The 24,247-nt window shown below is 45.0% G+C and overlaps 1 protein-coding gene across 1 annotated transcript in view; it reads left to right on the top strand.

Moving 5' to 3' along the window:
* Positions 1 to 247: 247 nt before the first annotated feature.
* Positions 248 to 24,247, top strand: part of LOC126248411 (uncharacterized) — a 57,577-nt gene continuing 33,577 nt past the window's right edge. Inside the window, exon 1 of the mRNA XM_049949371.1 lies at positions 248 to 467. Within this exon, the coding sequence (XP_049805328.1) occupies positions 248 to 467 (220 nt within the window). The remainder of the gene's footprint in view (positions 468 to 24,247) is intronic.

Genomic DNA, 24,247 nt, shown 5'->3' with positions numbered 1-24,247 from the left:
CAACAAACTGTTAATGACCGCATCATTGGTGATATGGAGGAAAGGAATTCGACAGAATATGAAGGAACTTGAGGAGATATCATGTTTCTGAGGGAGCTGCTCGACAATCGATAAAACGGTACTAAGGATTTGGTGAATCCAGTAAGAGCTGTTTTGCCACACTGCTAATCGAAAAATAAGGAGTGAGCTCAGCGTTCTATCGATCTCGGCCCTCGTTGAGGATCTTTGTCTGCATAATTTTGCAGGTATGTCGGTGGCGCCATCGATGGGGACAAAAGCCGCGAAGCAAGGTTTTGGTGTGGTTCCTGGAGTGAATCGACCAGGAGCGCGAGAAGTTTGGAGTTCTGAATGGTACACGAGAGAACGAATCGGCTCCTGTGAGGGCGCCGAGCCTGGTTTTGACTGTCGGTTATCACCTGCCCTGCGAAGCGGTTTCCGCGAGTGGGAAACACACCAGCGACTTGGAGGTAAATATAAATGTCGTGTGACTGGGGCCTTCCGTCGGGTAGACCGCTCGCCGGGTGCAAGTCTTTCGATTTGACGCCACTTTGGCGATTTGCGCATCGATGGGGATGAAATGATGGTAATTAGGACAACACAACACCCAATCCCTGAGCGGAGAAAATCTCCGGCCCAGCCGGGGATCGAACCCTGGCCCTTAGGATTGACAGTCTGTCGCGCTGACCACTTTTTTTTTTTTACTTGCAATAATCTTTGTTGAACGAACCAACAGTACATGTATATACACAATGCAACAGTTCTTCAACGTACAATTTAAACATATACAAATGATTGTTAATTTAACAAAATATTAGAAAAAACATTAAATACAACAAAATATAACATATCTTTTTTTTTGGTGCTTAGCAAGAGGGTAGCGAAATGCCTGGGGCAACAACAAGAGATCTGGGTTTACCGTCTTTGGCGGCGCACAGAGGTAAAAGCCAACGATTCGTTGGATGAGTAGCCAAGCGTTTCGTTTTAGGGGGAAGGTAAGACGGTGCTTGTCGGTGTCTTCGAGCTGACACTCAGGGCAGAGTGGGGAGGTGGCCAGTCCTATGCGATAACGTCGACTATTAGCCGGGAATTTGCCATAGACTGAAACATACCAGAGTGGAGACACAGACGACGTTAAAAAGGGTGCATGCACACACCCCCAATCTGTTCGCCAGTTAATGTCAGTGTGCTGTAGCACCATGGCGTCGCAAGGGTAGGACAGCATGAACAAACGACAATAGTCTTTTGTACGGGGAGGACGGGTGACTGGATGATCGGCCCGAACGTAGCTGAATTCTATGAAACAATTGGCGACATGGAACAATACTGGAGAAATAGGTGCCACATTGATCGGTGGATCGAGAAAAGATGGTCGGAGGATATCTAAGACCACTCAGCTACAGGGGGCATATTGGAGATTATTTGGCCAGTTCGACACTAGTGAAGGTGGTCCGGTCTCTCGCACGTTTAAGGAGTGGAAGGACGACAGCCATCCCGTCCAAGTTAAGTAACCTACACGTATGTACTTCCCTCTCGCTCTTCCCCTTCTCCCTCTCCTCGCCTCCCCCCCCCCCCCCTCCCAGGTGGGGTTTAAGCAGCCATCACTCATAATTAATAGCAGCTGTTTATAAGTCATTTGCTTAAAATCTGATCAGTGGCTTTTGGCTGCCTGTTGCTGCTTTTTCGGTGACTGTTAATTATTTTTAAAATTCTGTGCTTTTGTGAGTACTGATTAAAAGTGGATTCACAATAAATGGCAGCTGTTTAAAAATCATTTGCTGAATATCTGATCAGGGAATTTTGATTAACTGTAGCTAACTGTTCAGTGACTTGTTGTGAGATTCAGTGACTGTTACTTTTTTTCAAACTTCTGTACCTTAGCTGACTACTGAGTGACAGTGGCTTTATAATTAATGGCAACTGTTTAAAGATCATTTAGTTTTAAAAAAATTGCCACGTTAATTTTGCTAACTGTAGTTAATTGTTTTAAAAATATTTTAGTTTTTTTGTATAACTAATGGCTGTTGGCTCATAATTAGTGGCAGCTGTTTGAAAGTATTTTTTCCAAAGTCTGTTCACTCAATTTTACTGTTGACTTTTTTAAAAACTCGTTTGACTTAATAAAGGTAATTTATGTGTTAAAGATGATGAACACTGAATCATCACTTAACATTTACGATCTGAAATGCCGTGGTCCATACATAAAACTCTCCCCTGACGTTTCGCCTTCGAATGCGGAAGGCAACCTGCGAGGACAACTGGCGAACTGCAACGAGAGCGCGAGTGAGCGCCGTATATATAAGCCATCCAGAGGGCGCCGCTGTCAGTCACGTGACGTCGGCTGTGCTATGATCTCTGATATTGCCAACTTTCTCAATCGAAATTAATCGATTGATACACTGTTGCTGCAATGTTGACATCCATATCTTATCCATCTTAATGCCTTCATCTTTTCTATTAAAATTATTCCAGTGTTTAGCAATCTCAATGGCGTCTCTGTACATTCGCGCATAATAATGCGACGTCTTTGCTATGACGGTCGTCTCACTAAACTTTATTTCATGATCACCTTCCTGAAACACATGTTCCGCTACAGCCGATTTATCAATATGTCCGAGGCGACAGTTCCTTTTATGTTCACTAGACGGGTGTTGACGCTTCTTTTTGTTGTGCCTATATAGACCTTTTCACAACAGCACGGAATTTTATAGACACCTTCTGTAGCTAGAGGATGTCGTTTATCCTTTGAGGATCTTAAACATTCTTTTATTTTCGCGGTGGGTCTGAAAACAGTTTCCTCATCGTACTTGCTTAAAATTTTTCCAATGCGATCAGTGACCTTACTGATAAATGGTAAGAACACTTTCCCCTTGGGTTGGTGTATGGACCACGGCATCTCAGCCCGGAAATGTTATGACAACACCTACCGTGCGAGCCTTCATTCTACGATCAACACTGAATCAGTTATGTGGGGCCCCAGTCCTTCCATTAGGGTGAACCGCACCCAGATCTTCCCACCAGAATTCCTAGCTATCAACTGGTAGCCCAGAGCGTGCTTATTTTCCCTTTTCGGATACACTCAGAAGCGGGGAGTGGCCATCCTTTCCCTTCTTCCAACAACGTTCTGTTACTACCTTCTGTGGTGTCACCGCCAGACACCACACTTGCTAGGTGGTAGCCTTTAAATCGGCCGCGGTCCGTTAGTATACGTCGGACCCGCGTGTCGCCACTATCAGCGATTGCAGACCGAGCGCCGCCACACGGCAGGTCTAGAGAGACTTCCTAGCACTCGCCCCAGTTGTACAACCGACTTTGCTAGCGTTGGTTCACTGACAAAATACGCTCTCATTTGCCGAGACGATAGTTTAGCATAGCCTTCAACTACGTCATTTGCTACGACCTAGCAAGGCGCCATTATCAGTTACTATCGACATTGATTCATATACCGTCAAGACCGACGTTCACCATTAATGGATTAAAGTTAAGTATTCCACCAGCTACGTCCGTTTCTCTAAATTCTAATTTCCTTATCCTGTTCCAGACCTCACGCCAGCCTGCATGAGCTAAAACACATGGCTTTCGGCCTCCTCTAGTAACACGGTATTGGCTCTCCTGCCAACCAAAACATTGGCGACGAGGCACAACCGCGTTCTTATCGATATTGCCCTGATTTCCTTGTGTAATGGCTTCGCCACAATCTCCAGATGTACTGTCCGAATTTTATCGCTTACAGAATCAGCAGACGCAGGCCTTACTGGATGCCCTTGGACAGCTCGTCCAGGGTCGACGGGCAATGCAAAACGATGTGGCAGCCGCCGCTCCACCGATAACGCAGCCACAACACGCAGTTGCACCAACTTTTAGACCTTTTGATGCTGCACTGGAAAGCTGGACGGAGTGGTCACGCCAATTTGGATTCCATCTCGCCGCCTACAGAATTCAAGGAAACGGGCGGCAGCCTTTTTTGTTATCATCAATCGGGGTGACCACGTACCGTGTGATAGTCAAATTATTTCCCCGAAGTGACGTAGCAACTCTGTCCTACGACGAAATTTTGTCTGCATTAGATGCATATTTCAAAGAATCAGTCAATGTAGTTGCTAAAAGGTATACCTTCTTTTGTACAAAATGTACGGCAGGTCGAACTAATCGGGAGTGGGTTGCAACCTTGCAAGGCCTTACTAGGGATTGTGCTTTTGAGTGTCAATGTGGACTCCCTTATTCAGATACTATGGTACGTGATGCAATTGCACAGAACGTTTCTAATGTTTGTATACGGGAACAGATTTTGAAACTAGTCAATCTCTCCCTTCAAGAAGTGATGGACATATTGTATCGGCAGGACACACTTGACTTTGCTCTGGAATCATTTGAAACTTCACCAGCCGTGTGTGAGGTTAACCAGCCCGCCGGGCGAGCTGCACGGAGCAGTAAACAGCCCTCGAGCCTGGCCGCGCCGCTGCCGCCAGGCTCTCAGCCACGTGTGCCGCGCAGGCAAGCAAATGTAGTGCTAAAATCATGCCCGCGGCGTGCTACTAGACATTCGCGTGAGAATTGCCCATCACGACAGGCTATTTGTTTTTTCTGTAATAAAAAAGGACATGTTCAGAGTGTTTGCCAGAAAAAGCTCAGATCGACAACTCGCAACCATTCCAGGCCCTTTGCTTCGTGCTGACTACGAACCAAGGATACTCAGGCTCGTGAAAATTCGCCCATGGAAATTCATGTAGTTCATTCCACTCCGCTCAGTGCCACTCTCTCTAACAGTGACTGTGTTTGTCCCACAAATAGTGTGTGTCAACATCGCCGGAGATCCCGTCAAGTCGCAAGTGATTTTGTACCAGTGTCAGTTCACGTTGCACGAGACAGTGCTCTTGTCATCAGCAGGAAAATAAACTTTTTGTAGACTTGGACATTAACGGCAAAGTGCTACCATTCCAGCTCGATACCGGAGCTGCGGTTTCACTGATCAATCAAGACACTTACAAACTGCTGGGCACACTTCCGTTGAGTGCCGCAAATGTTAAGCTAACTAGCTATTCAGGTCAAAACATCCCTGTGTTAGGACAGTGCAGCCTTCTTGCAACATACAAAGGACACACAAAACATGTGTCATTTTATGTCCTTTGTTCTTCTTCTGCAGTGAACTTGTTTGGTTTGGATTTATTTCAGTTGCTTAACTTGTCTATAGTAAATCAGGTCCTATCAGTGAACCAGACTGTGCCTTCAGACAGTGTTTTTCGTCTATGTGAAGAATTTGCAGACATTTTTGCACCGGGCCTTGGTTGCACTAAGAACTTTCAAGCACATTTGGAACTGAAAGTAAACGCGCAACTGCCGGCCGCGGTGGTCTAGCGGTTCTGGCGCTGCAGTCCGGAACCGCGGGACTGCTACGGTCGCAGGTTCGAATCCTGCCTCGGGCATGGGTGTGTGTGATGTCCTTAGGTTAGTTAGGTTTAAGTAGTTCTAAGTTCTAGGGGACTTATGACCTAAGATGTTGAGTCTCATAGTGCTCAGAGCCATTTGAACCATTTTAAACGCGCAACTGAAATTTTTCAGAGCGCGCAATGTTCCCCATGCATTGCGTGATGAGGTCACAAAAACATTACACAATTTGGAATCGCAAGGTGCAATTGAATGTGTGCAGACTTCTCTCTGGGCATCACCCTTAGTAATTTTTCCAACACCTTCTGGAAAAATGATACTTTGTGTGGACTTCAAGGCAACAGTGAATCCACAAGTAGTGATTGCAACTTTTCCTTTACCCCGCCCGGAAGATCTTTTTGACAAACTGTGCCCGGGTAAATATTTTTCGAAGTTGGACCTAGAAGATGTGTACTTGCAAATACCGGTGGACGAAGAATCCACGCGCGTTTTGGTGGTTAACACGCATCTTGGTTTGTATCGATTCAAAAGACTGCCATTCGGGTGTGCATCCGCCCCTGCATTGTTTCAGCAATATCTATAAACTGTTTGTGCGTCGGTCCCTACTGCAGCAAATTATCTGGACGACGGAATGCGAACGCGCCTTTCGCCAGTTGAAATCGGCGTTGTTTCCAATACTTGCCTTACGCCATTCGATTCCCAGAAGTCCCTTTTGTTGATGGTGGATGCATCGGATTTCGGGATCGGTGCTGTGCTTGCGCACAAAAATGGATCGCACGATCGCCCTATTGCCTTTGCGTCCAAATTGCTCTCGTCTGCGCAAAGAAATTATTCACAGATCGAGAAAGAAGCATTGGCTCTCGTATTTGGTGTTACAAAGTTTCATGATTTCTTGTATGGTCGTCACTTTACCATCATCACATACCACAAACCTTTGACATCGCTTTTTCATCCGAACAAGCCTGTACCTCCACGTACAGTGCAGAAATTCATTCGCTGGTCTATTTTCCTCTCGCAGTACCGCTACGATATCTTGTATCGGTCCACTGCTAAACACGGAAACGCTGATGCGTTGTCCCGTTTGCCTGTTGCTGGGGATAGAGCATTCGATTCCTCCGAACTTGCTTGCATGTTCATTGATTCGGCAACCGATGACGTGGTCGAATCCTTTCCAATTGATTTTCGTCGTGTAGCTGCTGCCACAGCTGCCGACCCTGTCCTTGCTACCGTTCTGCGTTTTGTTGCTACGCAATGGCCCTTGTCAAAGTCACGAATCGGGGATCCGTTGGTTCGCCGATTTATTGCTCACAAGGAGAGACTTTTTGTTCGACGTGGTGTTTTGCTGTTGCGTTCTGATAATGATCAGTCCAGGGTCGTGGTCACACGTTTGTTACAGTCCTCTGTCTTACAGCTTCTCCACCAAGGACATTGGGGTATAGTGAGAACGAAACAACTTGCTCGTCAGCACTGTACTTGGTTCAGAATCGATGCCGCGATTACGAATATGTGCTCTTCTTGCATGGTGTGTGCAGAACAACAATCAGCCCCACCGCGGAAATTCTTTGCATGGCCAAAAGCCACTTCCCCTTGGCAACGCTTACACATCGATTTTGATGGTCCATTCTGGAATGCTCGATGGTTGGTTGTGGTAGATTCATTCAGTAATTTTCCTTTTGTTGTCCGGGTGTCTTCCACGACGTCATCTGCCACCATCCAAGCGTTATGTGTTATCTTTTGCATTGAAGGTCTTCCACAGACTATTGTTTCCGACAACGGCCAACAATTCATGTCCACAGAATTTCAGTTATTCTGCAAGGCCAATGGTATTCAACATCTGACGTCCGCGCCGTTTTCGCCACAGTCAAACGGTGCCGCTGAACGATTCGTCAGGACTTTCAAGTCACAGATGTTGAAGTTAAAAGAGTCGCATTCTCGGGAGGACGCGTTATTGCTCTTTTTGTCCTCGTATCGCTCTCAGCCCCAAGATGGTCGATCGCCGGCTGAGTTGCTCCACGGTCGTCATCATCGAACCTTGATGTCTTTGCTACATCCGCCGCATCAGGTTCCTGTGCAGCGGCAGACACCTGCTTTCGCTCCAGGCGACGTTGCCTGCTATCGTCACTACCGAGGTTCACGGCGTTGGCTCGAAGGGCGCATTCTTCGCTGCCTCGGACGCGCTTGGTATCTGGTTTTGGGGGCCTCTGGTGAGGTGCGCCGGCATCTCAACCAGCTGCGCCTCTGTCGTCGCATGGGATCTGCCGCTCGCCGTCTGCTTTCAGCGACGGTGCCGTCCGGTCAGCGCCCTGGGGACGCGTCGCTGCAGCTGCCGGGCGCCTCCCTGGGTCACGCGCTGCCGATCGCTTCCCGAGACCAGTTGTCCTACGATATGGAACTCTGGACCATATGTCGTCTTCGCCCGTCGGGTGCCCTGGCCCGATGGAGGTCGACCCTTCGGCCCCTCCTGTCTCTCTGCGAGCGCAGAGTCTTTGCGTGCACCCTGGAGCAGGTTTTCAGGCGTTTCCTAGCTCCCCGCGGTCCGAATGGCAGGGTGCGGGTGGCACAGCCTCGCCTGTTGTTAGGCTCCCCACCTCGTCGCATACGTCAACATGGGGTCCTCCCCACGGCGGGCGGAAGCCTTATGCCACAACCGTACGCCGATTTGCGGGGGAGGAATGTGGTGTCACCGCCAGACACCACACTTGCTAGGTGGTAGCCTTTAAATCGGTCGCGGTCCGTTAGTATACGTCGGACCCGCGTGTCGCCACTATCAGTGATTGCAGACCGAGCGCCGCCACACGGCAGGTCTAGAGAGACTTCCTAGCACTGGCCCAGTTGGTTCAAATGGTTCAAATGGCTCTGAGCACTATGGGACTTAACATCTGTGGTCATCAGTGCCCTAGAACTTAGAACTACTTAAACCTAACTAACCTAAGGACATCACACACATCCATGCCCGAGACAGGATTCGAACCTGCGACCGTAGCAGTCGCGCGGTTTCGGACTGAGCGCCTAGAACCGCGAGACCACCGCGGCCGGCTGGCCCAGTTGTACAACCGACTTTGCTAGCGATGGTTCACTGACAAAATACGCTCTCAGTTGCCGAGACGATAGTTTAGCATAGCCTTTAGCTACGTCATTTGCTACGACCTAGCAAGGCGCCATTATCAGTTACTATTGATATTGTTTCATGTACCGTCAAGACCGACGTTCACCATTAATGGATTAAAGTTAAGTATTCCACCAGCTACGTCCGTTTCTCTAAATTCTAATTTCCTTGTCCTGTTCCAGACCTCACGCCATCCTGCGTGAGCTAAAACGCGTGCCTTTCGGCCTCCTCTAGTAACACGGTGTTGGCTCTCCTGCCAACCAAAAAACCTTCCCTGTGCTAATTGTAAACTGTATTTCGTTAATTACACGGTGTTTCCCAGGTAACAATCGTCAGCATGGAAGCCAGGCCGTGCCCAGAGATAGGCTGCCTTAAGAAAGACCACCTTTTGTACGAATTACAAATTAGGCAGGAATTGGGCGAGGGCGCAGTGCCTGAATTGGCTGCTTGTCTGTACGGACCCTAGCCTCTGCTTCACTAGTGAGGTAGGTGCTGTGCTCAGTAATGGTTCAGCTGCCTTGGCGGGATCATCTTACGGGATAGAAAGCTTACGCTCAAACTAGTGTAAAAGATTCAAGTGTGGGCAACACATTGGGTGAATCTCCTTGGCGATTTAAAGCAGGCATCCCTGAAAACCTCGGAAAGTGCTGCTGTTGATAGCTTAATTAGTCCATTTATGGAGCTACAGATGGTGTAGCTGATAATCCGCACCGTCAGGAGAGTAGACAGGAAACCAAGCGAGCAGTAAATGTGATTACCTCTAATGCTTTTTCTGGGTTACCGAACTCCATTTTGCATCTTCTACATGGGATTAACGAGCTTTGTATCGGGCAGGTTGAGTTTGTGTTGTGATTAGCGGTTCGGTTTGAAATTCACGCTGATGCACTGTGCATTTCAAATTGTTCTTCAGCTTCCTTATGTGGTAACCCGTGGGATTTAAAGCAGAATTTTCTCTGAAAATATGAGGAGTGAAGGATCCCATTGTGATTTGAGTCAGTGCATTATTCAAATGAAATTGTCACCCAGGATTAGGCTTGAGTTGGAATGCAAGCATTTTTGGCGTGTGCAGTACCGATCACGAGACCTTGCTTAAATACACTGATGAAATCCGCACTGCTGTGCTAGCTCTGGGGTTGCAAGTAGTTGAAGGTGATGTGGTTAAAACAATATTAGGAGGCATGAAGCCTGAGGACCAGTTACATGTAGCTTTTTCTAGGAAACCTACCACCTTTGTGAAATTAGGTATGTTGGTTGCCGAGATGGGAGAATGGGAGGTGAGTAACTGCCTAGTCACTCCATCTGAGGGCAACCAGCAGGAGGCTGTAGGCTTTGCAGTCAGTAAGGTTAAACCTAAGATCTGTTTCAGGTATGATGGTAGTAGACATTTTGTGTGGCCATGTCTGACGCCATAGGATACCGGTGGGAAGAGTTTCCTGTCTTCCTGTTAACAATTGCTCCCACATTAGAGCAGTGCGAAATATAATGCATTCTTATGTGAATAAGCCCGTATGCGCTCTGTTGGATTCTTGGAGTTCTGTCTCACTACTTGATTATAATTGATACCACGAATTCGGGAATTTATGTAGAATGTCTCCTCTGCGCCTGCCCTCTGAGATGTCGTGTGGTTAATGGAAAAGAATTACCTCTAGTAGGGGAGTTGGGGGCAAGTTAGGCATACTGGATATTATATAGCCTGTAAACTTTGTAATTTGTAAGAATTTCTCAGTTAACTTGATACTAGGCTATGATTTTATAGAGTGTACCGATATGGTTCTTGATTGTCAAAGTCGCGCCTTTTACTTCAGATTTTATCCTAATGAAAGGATAGCATTGTGTTCAATGTCGGCTCTCTCAAACGATTAGTAATGTGCAGTCGGGGTCTTCTCAGTTTGCCACTGATCATTTGGAACATGGCGAGGCTAGGCAACTGTTGAGTGTGTTTTCCCAACGTCCTCACCAATAAATTAGGCATCACTAGTAAGATTAGATATAAGATTTGCTTGGTAGGTCATATTCCTCGTCAGGCGCCATACACATTGTCCCCATCCAAGATGCAGATTTTATACAGGCTAATTTATAACAAGTTCCAGGATGGCGTCATTAGGCCTTCGAGTTCTTCCTATGCTTCACACATTTTTCTCGTTCCTACAGGATAGAGTGGCGATTTTCGACCAGTTGTCAGTCATAGGGCACTCAACCAGAATGTTGTTTTGGAATCAGTTCCATTGGCTAAACTTCAAAAGTGCTTCGCCTGGTTGGTGGGTGCCTGTTGGTTCTCAGTACTGGACCTCAATCAAGTCTGTTATCATGTAACCTTTACCAAAGATTCCAAATCAGAAAACTTTAAAAGTTCAGTCAGGTTCCTCTTGGACTGTTTATGGGCGTGGCCGTGTTGTATCGTCTTTTGAACCATGTTTTGGGAGGTCTTGTGTTCAAATCCGTTTATAACTATCTTGATGCCGTGGTGGTTTATAGTGCAACGTTCGCAGAGCATTTGGACAACTTCAAAGACGTTTTGTTACTTAGGGAAGTCAGGCTTACTGTCAAGCTTTCTAAGATTATGTTGGCTTGCCCTTCTATATCCTTTTTTGGTCACTTGATTACGGTTCAAGAGGTGAGCATCGACCAGGAGCAGACACGTTCCTTGTATGACTCCCACGACCCCAAGAGCAAGAAGGGAGTGGTCAGTTTTATTCGAATGATGAATTTCTTTCGGAAGTTTGTTCCTAATTTCGCCCAATTAGCGGCTCATTTGAATAACTTGCGCAAGAACGGCCAGCCCTTTCTTTGGGGGGAGAGTCATCAAATTTCTGTCGCGTCGAACGATTCTCTTCAGAGCATCTGGGGGAGCAGCGTCTCGTCGCCTACACATTGCCCTATGTAGTTTGTGGGCACACCACAGTGTACTAGCAAAATCCTCGTCCTTCTCCCAGTTCCCGTTTCAATCGAAGGTTAAAACACAGTCCTGTCCCAGTAACTCAGCTTAGCCTGTTTCTACATGGCTTGCAAAAGGTGGTAGATTCTTCTCCGACTTCTACTCAGTTCCAACTTACATTGAAAAGATCACATGCGCTAAGTTGCAGGGATGGTAGTGCAGAGTCTGAGGGGCAGTTGCAAGATGCATAGGGACTACCTATAACCAAGTTGGAATTTGACTGTAGCAGATAGGTTCGAGAAAGATGACTCGTTTCGAGATATGAGAGTGCCAGAAATATGATTCACTAGTGGCTGTAATAATTAAAGGGCATCTCCATAGGATCCAACGCAGGTATATGGTTGAATGGAAAGACTTGATTCCAAATCCCAGACGGCATTTCTACCGAAAGCGTAGCATTAGAGATCTGAGAAGCTGGTATACATTTCTTACGACCTCAATCAGCACACCATCTACTACTGTTTGTGATCCTTCTCAATCAGCCATCGCCTATAACCCAGTCGATATATCACTGAAGCTCTGACATGGCATCGAGACAGAATGCGTTACAAATACAGTAGAAATATCTAGCGGCGGATGTGTGAGGGAGTTGCAATTATCAGTTTTATACCACACTACTTATCCTAATGACTTTCAACATTCGGTAAGTGGTCTGATACTATAAACTCCGGCGATCATCGTCTACATTCATTGTCACAGTATTAGTCTGGAAACAACCACTACCGAAAGCGTAGCATTAGAGATCTGAGAAGCTGGTATACATTTCTTACGACCTCAATCAGCACACCATCTACTACTGTTTGTGATCCTTCTCAATCTGCCATCGCCTATAACCCAGTCGATATATCACTGAACCTCTGACATGGCATCGAGACAGAATGCGTTACAAATACAGTAGAAATATCTAGCGGCGGATGTGTGAGGGAGTTGCAATTATCAGTTTTATACCACACTACTTATCCTAATCACTTTCAACATTCGGTAAGTGGTCTGATACTATAAACTCCGGCGATCATCGTCTATATTCATTGTCACAGTATTAGTCTGGAAACAACCACTTCATTCAGAGGTAATGCCATACGTAAATTTATAAAGCCATTATAGTTTTTAACATGGATATTTGTATGCACCTGTAGGCCCAAGACCGCTTGTGGTGGTAATATGGCTGTGTTTTTTAATATCTGGTGGTTTCTAAGACGATTACGCCGCTCTTTCTAAGACACTGTGGTACCACTCACAAGAAAAAATTATGACACATATCCACCCATCCTTGATTCTCGGTCAGTATTATTTCGTATTGCCGGTGAAGTGTTATACTTGGTAGTAGGGGGTGCGTGATAGGTTCTCCTTTAACATCAGGCTTGTAAAGTATGTGTTTGTGTTCTGACATGAGGAAAGGAAATGACTATGTCCAGTCGTAAGGAAGGTATGGATTTGACGCGGAATACTGTGATAGCAAAGAGACGAGTATGTCAAGTCATAAGAATGATACAGATATTTCTATTTCCAGAGCCACAACCGTCAGCAGGCTGTATTTCCGATACTTCGCTCATTGTCAAATGTTGTTCAATTGAGACTGCGATCGTAACATTTAATTGTAAGTATAGCGATAAAATATATATGTGACCGACTGCCTAGGATAAATCTATCTAGGGGTGCTTGGCGTGCAGAGCCGGTGCCCTGTGGCGGTAATGATTCACGTTTCCCGTTAACAGCAGGAGCTGTCCGAATCGAGAAGTCTGTTGGGAGTGTAGGAATGTAGCTGACATAAACATGTTGTCCTCTAGACGGCCAAATAGCGAGCTAATACTTAATATGTGTTGGGTATCTTTCATGATCGTGTGGAAATCTGAGAAGATTCAGCATGGACATGTGTTTGCACTGGGCCATTATCCCCTCCAATGTAAATTGGTCGGTTGACTACTTCTTCATATTTCACGTCTTTATTTAGCTGAGAGAACATCGATTGTGGGTGTGCATCTAGCAGGTGAAAGACAGATGGAAGACACGTTTGCTGGTTCTCTAGACATGAGAAACACCTTATTTGACTTTGTAAATTATAGAGATGGTTTGGAATCTGTTACATCACCGACATCAGTATTCGTGAGTGGAAATATCAGTTTCCTTTACTTTTTTGAGTTCTCACGTAAAAGTCTTCGCAGACGGGATGTGTTTCTAGTTACTCAGTGGTTTACAGCATGCTCCACTTTGCTAAAGTTTCGGGTTTGTAGAGATATAATTTCCAGTCCATATCTTCGAAGTTACGTTGTGCGAGTGATCAGTAGGATACTGCTGTGTGCTTGATATCGAGATGTATCGCGTAAATGGTATAATATTATGGAAAACCATGTGAAAATCATATGTCCTTGTAATCCTAGAGTCTGGTGATGTGTGTAGAAAAGCAAGCAAGCAGGTCAGGTCCAGAAACAGTAACACGTATGTGCCGAGGGGAAACGTGCCCGTCTTTGTATAACAGTTTTGAGAGTGACTTTGATCCACTGAGGACACTCTGGTCACATGTTTGGAGTTGGTGGCTACCCGACCTCCTGGGAAATATCTAGTGCTGCGAGTATACCTATGGTGCATGTGCTTATGCTGTCTGTCTTCATGGTACATGTACGAATGATGTAAAAGGGACGATTTTGTATGTCACAGGATACGAATCGTATGTTTACTACATCGACACGGTATGTGGTGATATACTGCTGGGTTGGAGTTCGGTTTCACGCTCTAATACTCAAGCTCCTGTCCTCAGTGGGAGAGCACTGTAATTGACTAAGAGTGTTTCTGTATTTGACGTTATGTAGGGGCACTTTGCAGGGTTTAATTGTCGGTGCACTATGGCGATCTGTGTGAAATAGTTTTTTGCCACTGAAAGTCTCATCTGCAGAAAGAAAGAAAAGACAGATGGTGCTTCCACACTGGTGGCATCAGTAATTCGGCGGGTAAATTCGATAAGAATCAATCATAATGCTCCATTCATTCACAAGACACCCTTTGTGCTGGGATATAGGAGTCTCTACATAGCGGTGAGAACGTTTGCATATGTTGAAAGCGGGAATGGTAACATGTGATAGATGGGGTTCCACGTTAGGATCGTGAAGAATGCTTCTGACGTTATTCTGCGCTGTTTTCGCAAACAGGTTCTGTTAAGGCTAGAATTTCCATGCAGACAAGTTGAGAGATCATGAAAGCTCCTACAAAAGAGAGCATTAACTATTATTGGGACACTATACAATTTATGAGAGGTCGACTTGGTTTTTATTTTACATAGCCATGTGATATCAGTATAACATTGAGAACCTTTTTAGATGCATTTGTGATGGTGAGTAGCTATGCGCGCGCATTTCATGGCGATGTGTCAGCCACGCTGGGCAGGTAACCATGCGTGCACGGCTAGACGCAGCTCGAATGTCCCGTTAGGATCGTGAGGAAGAGAAAGTGTAATTGAGTAAGAGTCTTTCTGTATTTGACGATATGTTGGGCTCTTCTGCAGGGTTAAATGTCAGTGCAATATGGCGATCAGTAAATAATAGTTTTGGTGCTGAAACTCTTGTCTGCAGAAAACAATGGCGGACAGTGCTCCCACACTGGCTGCAATTTGATGGGTAAATGGACTGTCCCAGTAGGATTGCAGTCGAACATATTTCTATAGTGCGACCTGTGACATCAGTATAACATTGCGAACCTTTTAGCTACTATGCCAACATCTCTCTCTGCACTGGACCCACACCACAGCTATGCATCATCGCGTCAGCAATGGGGCCTATGTGAACACTTATTTCGATTGGAATTTCTCACGTGTCAAGCATGAAAGGGATGCTGGTGCCTCATGCATGCGGGACCCGAAAGGAGACCTGTGCATGGCTTGGCAGCTGATGGCCATGTTGTATCTTTGCGGGGGCTGCCGGAGCATCCTGACTTCTGGGTGCGTGTGCGGTAGCGTCCTGTTCGGTCCAGTGGACGGGGAGGGGGGGGGAGGGGGGAGGGCAGTGCGTGTACACGTTGGAGCCTTTTTCTTACGAGTTGTTTGTGTGTCTGTTGCATTATTTTGCTAGCAGGTCTGTAGGCTGTGCTATGTATTATTTGGACAATTTATGAGTAGTGAATGTGTCTGCAGAGCGTTTTACGTGCGTTATTTTTATAATTTAGGAGTTGTTTCCGTGTCTGTACTTCAGTGCACTGCATTATTACGGTGATTTATGAGTAGTTGACAGGTCTGTATGCTGTGTGATTTATTATCTTGGTAATTTATGAGTTGTTTGCATGTCTGCACATCAGTGTAGTACATTATTTATGAGTAGTTCGCAGGTCGGCAGACTCTGTATTGTGACCCCATGCAGATCAGAGCGAGTGTTTTGTGTCAGTGTAATAAATATACCATGTCAAATCTGTCCCTAAATAAATTGTTCCAAAAATAAATAAAGTACACTCCTACCTCTCTCCAGCAGCCCAGAACAGGCTGAGTCCTTTTTCCTTCACTGTCCCCTGCCCCAGACTGCCATATTGGATTATGTCACAGAAGGGACTACAGCGCCCTCTGGTGGCAGTACTATGTATTAAGTCAGTTGGACTCTGGATCTTGTGGTGAACACACTTGATGGTGGCACTCTCTCTAATTGTTTAAATAAAGAGTGCATGCAAAATAAAGACTTATGTCCAGCAGAGGCTGAGTTCCTTTTTCCGCCATCCCCCCACACTCTCTGCCGCCATCTTGGATTATGTCACAGGAGGGGCAATGGTGCCCTCTCATCGCAGTAATGTGTACTAGATCAGTTGGCCTCCAGACCCCATGGCAAACACACTTGATGGTGGTACTGACTCTAATTGTTCAAATAAAGACTGAAAAAAAGACATGCCCAGCACAGGCCATATCCTTTCCCACCAGTTCCTAGGAAGAGGTGGTGGTCGGGTGACTTAGGTTAGCGGAGGTAGCCGAAGTGCCCTTCTTTCCCGCCATTTTCTTATGTTAGTGGAGCTAGCCATTGTGTGTTGCATTGTCCTGATGGAATTTGAACTTCCCACCAGGGGGGCTAGCTGGGGGGCATATCACTTTTCTGCTAATTTCTGGGTGGGGGGGTGGAAAGGGAGGGGGGCTTATCAGAGGGGGGAGAGGTTAATTAATTGATCAATTTAATGAAGTAGTCAAACAAATTGATAAGAGCGAGAGGAGCTATCCAATAACTCAGACCTGAAATTGTACATGTAGCAGCGAGGGGTGAGGTTTCCTGAGAGGTAAGGGGAGTGGGAGGGGGCAGGAGAGCAATAGGTTAAGTCCCTGTCAATCAAAAGGAAGGATCCTTTTAGCAGAACAATAGCTTAAGGACATGTCAATCAAAGGAGAACAATAGGTTAAGGACCTGTCAATCAAAGGAGAACAATAGGTTAACTACCTGTCAATGAATGGAGAACAAAAGGTTTGCCCCTGAATGTGTTCCTACCCCTGATGTATGCAACCCACACTAACAAAATGGGCTTGCATGAACTTTGCCCTATTTCTTCCATCCATATTCTCAATAGAATTTGAAACAAGACACGTCCGACCAGGCAACGTGTTTCCATTCATCAACAGTCGAATGTTGGTGTTGACGAGCTCTGGGGAGGTGTATAGCTTTGTGTCATCTGGGGTACACGAGTGGACCTTCAGCTCTGAAAGCCCATATCGATGATGTTTCGTTGAATGGTTTCTCACGCTGACTCTTGTTGATTGGCCAGCATTGAAATCTGCAACAATTTGTGGAAGGGTTGCACTACTGTCACGTTGAACGATTCTCTTCTATCGACATTAGTCCCTTTCTTACCGGATCTTCTTCTGGCAGCAGCGATGTTGGAGATTTGATGTTTTACTGGATTTATGATATTCACGGTAAACTCGTGATACGGTCGTACGCGAAAATCCCCACTTCATCGCTACCTCAGAGATGTTGTGTACCATCATCGTGCACCTACTATAACACCACGTTTAAACTCACTTAAATGTTGATAGCCTGCCATTGTAACAGCAGTAACCGATCTAACGACTGCGTCAGACACTTGTTGTCTCATATATGTGTTGTTGACCACAGCGCTGTATTCTGCCTGTTTACAATCTCTGTGTTTGGATACGCATGCCGGTACCAGTTTCTTTGGTGCTGCAGTGTACATAGACCATAGGGCATTTCTGCTCGATACTGGTAATCACGTGTTGAATTGGGTATCGGCCCGCCCCAGAAATACTGGTAGGGTTGGTCGCTGTTCAGTGACTGTTACTTGTTTTTAAAATTCTGTCCCTTCACTGTCTACTGAGTGACAGTGGTTTCATAATTAATGGCAGCTCTTTAATGATCATTTACTTAAAAAAACTGCTCAGTGAATTTTGTTGACTTTAGTTAACTGTTTTAAAATTTCTGTACTTTTGGTCTATAATTAATCGCTGTTGGCTCATAATTAATGCCAGCTGTTTATAAGTCTTTTTCTCTCAAGTCTGATCAGTCAATTTTACTCTTTATTGTTTTTAAAACTCATTTGAATTTAATAAAGGCTATTTATGTTTTAAAAATGATGAAGTCTGAAGCAGTTATGTGGGGACGCCATTCCTTCCATTAGGGTGACCTATCTCAAATCTTTCCACCCGAATTCCCAGTTATCAAGGAGAACGATTAGGATTTAATGGCCTGTTAATGATGAAGACATTAGCGATGGAGCACACGCTTGTACTGGGGACTCATGAGGAAGAGATACAGCTCTGTTCTTTTTAAGAGACCATCCCAACATTTGTGTTAGGGGTTGAGCAGCACAATGGAAAATCTAAACCCGAATAGCCGGAAACGGATTTGAGTCTTCCGGAATGCGAGTTCGTTTTTTTGCCACTACACTGTCCTGCTTGGTGCAACGCCTTTGGCTATGAAACAGTAACTAGTTAACGATAAATCAATTTCTGAATGCAGTGTAGGTGGAATACACGTGTTAGCATGGTCCATTGATATTCTTGTTTAGACATCTTTGGGAGTCATTGCTATGAAGCAGACAACTGGAAATTAGTAAGATGTTGCCTAATAAACGTCGACTCTGCTGAGTAGCGTTTTCTGGGTAGTTTGTGACACTACTGCCACATCTAGCGATATTCATTCGTTTTTAGCCACTATTTGGTGGTTATTTGATTGCGAGTACTGAACATGTGGGCTTGAGAGGAAGACTTCGCGTTTTTTTGCGCTGAGAAGGTGCACTCTCGATGGGATCTCAGGGTCCTGTTGTCGGCAGAAGGCAGTCAGTGAGTTTCATTATGAGAGGCGGACCTCCCTAGGGAGATGATCAGTTTTTTATGAATGTGAGGCTGTGGACTACTTCACTGGTTTGTGAGCAGAGCTGGCGTCTGATCTAGATGAGGACAGGGACATCGTGCCGCCCCTGCCATCCCCATAGAATAATTGGGTGTGTCATTCTTGCCTTTTCTGCACGAACATCAAAGGTGCCACCTGGCCAGCGTGAGAAAAACGGCTGCTTCTGCTCCAAAATTTTGGTCATCCAGTGGATCTTAGTTGCCCCGCCCTAATGTATGACATGAAGAAGCTGACACATCGAGGTACTGTCTGGTACCAACTTCCAGTTTGTTAATGTGTGTTTTGTACGTCAAGAGTGAGAAGGTTTTGCTGTTTCATCTGTGGACCACCATCTGTTGCTGACTGCTGCACGCTAATTGTTGTTGGGGAAAGTATCGCAATTGCAGTAGCATGAATCACTTTCTAGGCAACTCGCTACTTGCTTCCTTCACAACACAACTTTTGTTGCTCAGTTTAGTTATAATTTGTCGCTATTGTTGTATCATAATCTCTGATTCCACTAGCTGCCCAGATGAGGAGATCATGTTGCACTTTCTCCGTGCAGTCTTCCTCACTTTTTGGTACCTCCCTAAAGTGTTAGCGTCATTACGTAATTTGATTTAAGTTATAAGGTACTTTGTTCTCTGGTAATTTTTCTCTGTTTAGAGGAAAAACATCTGTTCATCTCAGTCTTTACTTAGATTTCGAGATTCTTTAAATTGTCTACTACTTTCCATGATTAGGTGACCACTAATAATAAATATAACCTGATGCAAACCAAGGGTTGTTATCCTGGCACTGACGAGACTATCGCTGTGCCCATTGGCCAAACCAACGATCATTATTCAGTGGAGGTAACGAACATTGAACTCACTTGTCTTGTTTGATTATAAATGCGTTTATTGACTAGGGAGAGCTGTGTCGATTTCCCTTAGGATTATAAGTTTACTTTGTGTTGTTTCATGACTATTTGGCTTACAAGCATGTAGTACTCAGACATAATACTTAGAAACATTGCATACAAATGTCAATCATTATTAAAATTTCATATCGACTCTTATCCAGAATCTTACTTTGGTTCCATATGATATCTTGCAATTAGAAGTGCACAGCCACACAAAGATTGGGATGCAAAAAGTTGTAGCATCTATTTTTGTTTCATGTTGTAGCTTGTGCATTCATCTGCAGCTGCAGCTTATGCTATCATGATGCGTGGGAACTACGTGTTGTTAATTTTTTGTTTTTTATATATGTACCTGTATTTTAGAGGATTTTATTGGTAAATTTTGCATCACGTGTGAAGATTCTTTGTATTATGTGTGAAGATATTTTTGTGCTAGGTATCATTCACTTATTTTACATCTATGATAAGGATAGTTCACTGTGTAACAGACTTTTTTTATTTCTTTCATACATGGATAGAGCTGGTCGTGATCTAGAGGGGCATGGAAAGTTTTTAACAAGGAATATTCAGTGGAATCACAGGAAAGCATGTCGCCATTCTCTGAGGTGGAGGCGCGAACAGCAGTTGCTTTGCCTGAAATAAAAAAAAAACCGCACCTACGACAGAACAGAGCTAACCTACCGCGACTTTCAAAATGCAGTCGACTATAGCGCAGAGCAGCTGAAATTTCGGAGATAGGGAAATGGGAGAAGGTAGGTGTTGTGACTTGGCAAGACAGCCAAGCCACTAGGGGATAGCCGAAAGGCACGCGTTTAAGCTCACGCAGGCTGGCGTGAGGTCTGGAACAGGTAAAGTAATTATACTAGCAAAAAACGTACGCAGCTTCTGGAATACTTAACTTTAATCCATAGTTGGTAAACATCGGTCTGACGGTACATGCATCACAAGATAATTAGCAAATGATAATGGCGCCTTGCTAGGTCGTAGCAAATGACGTAGCTGAAGGCTATGCTAACTATCGTCTCGGCAAATGACAGCGTATGTAGACAATGAACCATCGCTAGCAAAGTCGGCTGTACAACTGGGGCGAGTGCTAGGAAGTCTCTCTCTAGACCTGCCGTGTGGCGGCGCTCGGTCTGCAATCACTGATAGTGGCGACACGCGGGTCCGACGTATACTAGCGGACCGCGGCCGGTTTTAAGGCTACCACCTAGTAAGTGTGGTGACTGGCGGTGACATCACAGTAGGGAACAAACAAAGGCGGATAAAAAACAAGCAGAGGCAGACAGAAAAGAAGCACACGAGAGATACAGGAAGGCCGAAAAAGATAGGATAAAAGCAGAAACAGACAGTACTGAAGTGTGGGAGGACAAAAGTGGGTTAGGGAAGAGTTAGCTGCGTATGAAGAGAATTCGATGGGCGATTGAAAGCAGTGGATGAACAGCTGGTGAGTGTTTCAAAAGTGATAGAAAGCAACCTGAGCAGGCTGGTCCAGGCCGAGTCCAATTTAAAGAAAGTGGAGGAAACTAACACTAACTTTCTACATCTTCCTCTGTCGTGCACCCACGGTAACTGCTGTTCATCGGCGTCGAAGGCTGGAATTATAGCGAACACCCTGCAACAATCGTCTGATGGATCCCGGCTGGACGGCATTTCTTGGGTGATCTCGCCTTCTGTAACGCACAAGTATGCATCTGTCGTTGGACACCATGTCCATCTCTACATGCGGTTTGTTTTCTCTCGCAACGATGGCATGTACCAGCAGGACAATGCAACATGTCACACAGCTCACAGTATACGTGAGTGGTTCGAAGAGCAGCAGAGTGAGTTTACGTTACTCCCCTAGCCAACAAACTCCCCAGATTTAAACACAATCGAGAATCAGTGGGACCACCTAAACCGAGCTGTACCAGCCATGTACTTCAACCGAGAAACATAGCGCACTGGAGTCGGTATGGCACCACATAAAATATGAGTTCATTACATTAATCAATAAAAGATTAACTTAACTTTGACACTCTTCTTTGCCACAGGAGTGATGGCTAATTCACAACTGTTATGGACCAACAAAACATCACTTGATACAGTAATTAACAAACTGTTCTCTTGAGGTAACATATCCAACGTTTTCTGAAGTAGAAGTTCATCCGAAACTTAAACAACTCGTTGGTGTTACATGAAGATGTTGACTCTTTCAGATGCAGTCATGAAGTGGGCTGAGCTCTCTCCCGCACGCATCATAGCGGTCGGCGTTGCAGATGGCGGTTATTCAGGCTTTTGACAGGTGGTCACGTTAATGTGACTAGACAGTGAATTAAATGGCGAAGAGGCGACCTGCCAAGTCGTGCTCTCTTAGCTCGTATTCTTTACAGATCAAAGCAATTCACATAATAAAATAAGAAAGTTTGCACGAATCAGTATACGAAAATATGACTTCTGCCAAAACCCACCGTTGTACCTTGTCCACTGTGTTGTCAAGGGCCGCGCGGGATTAGCCGAGCGGTCTTAGCCGGCACGGTAACTCAGCGTGTTCGGTCAGAGGGTTAGCAGCCCTCTGTAATAAAAAAAAACTGAGGTAATCGATCAACAACGAACTTAAACGGATGTCTTACGACGTCCGCCCCGAGCAGATGCAACGAACAAAACCGAACAAAATGAGATTAAAAAAAAAAAAAAAGCGCTCTCAGGCGCTGCAGTCATGGACTGTGCGGCTGATCCCGGCGGAGGTTCGAGTCCTCCCTCAGGCATGGGTGTGTGTGTTTGTCCTTAGGATAATTTAATGTAAGTAATGTGTAAGCTTAGGGACTGATGACCTTAGCAGTTAAGTCCCATAAGATTTCACACACATTTGAACATTTTTTTGCTTCAAGAAATTACGGTGTCTATTGCAATATTCTGTTATTTCTTGTCATTGCTCCTCATGGCATCCGTATTCCTTGGAATTAAACGTATAGATATTCTAGTGCGTTATTTGAGTGTATCTCCCTTACGCAAAGCCAGAAGATGATATAGCCCCTTGAAACCTTGCACAATTAAATAACAACATTACATTGTTGTACGAGCAGTACTGTACACCTTTCAAAATGATTAGCTCAAATTGTTAAGCTCTGGTTGTTGAGATTTTACTTCTATAACCTGTATAGTGTTATCCAGCGTTTTGATGTTGCTGCAGCTTACAGTCCGAAAACTGGTTTAATGCAATTCCTGCGCTATATCTTGTGCAGTCGTTTCATTTCTGAATAACTACTGCAATCTACATCCACGTGAACCTGCTTACAATAAACAAGCCTTGGTCTCCCTCCACAATTTTTACCTCCCCTTCCCCCTACCCAAAATTCCCTCCATTACCAAACTGACACCGCGGGACTGCTACGGTCGCAGGTTCGAATCCTGCCTCGGGCATGGGTGTGTGTGATGTCCTTAGGTTAGTTAGGTTTAAGTAGTTCTAAGTTCTAGGGGACTTATGACCTAAGATGTTGAGTCCCATAGTGCTCAGAGCCATTTGAACCATTTGAACCAAACTGACAATTCATTGATGCCTCCAACTGGTCCTATCAACCGAGCCCTTGTTTATTCAAATGGTGCCATACATTTCTCTTCTCTCCAATTCGATTCAGAACCATCTTATTAGTTGTCCGATCTACCCATGCAATCTTCGGCGTTGTTCTGTAGCAGCACATCTCAAAAACTTCTATTCTCTTCCTGTATGAACTATTTATCTCCTAAGTTTCACTTCCATACAAGATTACACTCTATAAAAGATACCTTCAGAACATACTTCTTAATATGTTACTTTATATTTGTTAGTGACAAATATCCCTTAAACAGAAAAGCATCTTTTGCAACTGCCAATCTGCCCTTTATATCTACAATCTCTGCATCAACATCGTCAGTTGTTTTGCTGCACAAATAGTAAAAACAGTCTTTCCTAACCTAATTCCCTTGGCCTCACCTGATTTGGTTGACTGCAATCCGTTAGCCTTGATTTACTTTTATTGATATTAATCTCATAACTTCTTTTCAAGACACTATTGCGTTAAACTGATCTTCCAAGACCTTTTCCGTCTCTGACAAAATAACAAAGTCACCGGCAAAATCTCATAATTTTTATTTCTTTTACCTGAACTTCAGTTCGTTTTCCAAATTTGTTACTGAATTTCCTTTCCTGCTTCCTTAATGTAAAGACTGGATAGAATGAGCGATAGGAAGCCCTGTCTTAGTCTCACTCAACTAATTCTTGTATCTAGCTGTTATTGTATTATCGAAGAAAGAGTACGTAGTAGCTGCATCCTTTGACTATAGTTTCAGATTTTAAACGGTACAGCTCAAAACGTTGGTGCCCGTTGTTTTAGGCGAGGTTCCAGCGAATATTGTTTAGGTGGCTCAGTGAGTTTCGGCTCGCAGGAGGTCGATAAGAGTGGCCTTTGTGGGGGCCCTATTGTGCTTCCGTCACGAGCAGATGCGCTGCCGAACGGCGTGCCACGATTGTTCCCGCCCCTGGCGGTCCTCAATATGGCTCGTGCTGTGGTAACCGCAGTCCTCACACAATCCTGTAGGTGGCCTTGAACAGGTGTCGACGTCTCGTGTGAGTTTTGTGCCGTTACAGCTCTAAAAGAGCGAGC

This window comes from Schistocerca nitens, chromosome 3, assembly GCF_023898315.1.
Source record: "Schistocerca nitens isolate TAMUIC-IGC-003100 chromosome 3, iqSchNite1.1, whole genome shotgun sequence".
Taxonomy (NCBI): Eukaryota; Metazoa; Arthropoda; class Insecta; order Orthoptera; family Acrididae; genus Schistocerca; species Schistocerca nitens.
This window is presented reverse-complemented; position numbering and strand designations above follow the sequence as displayed.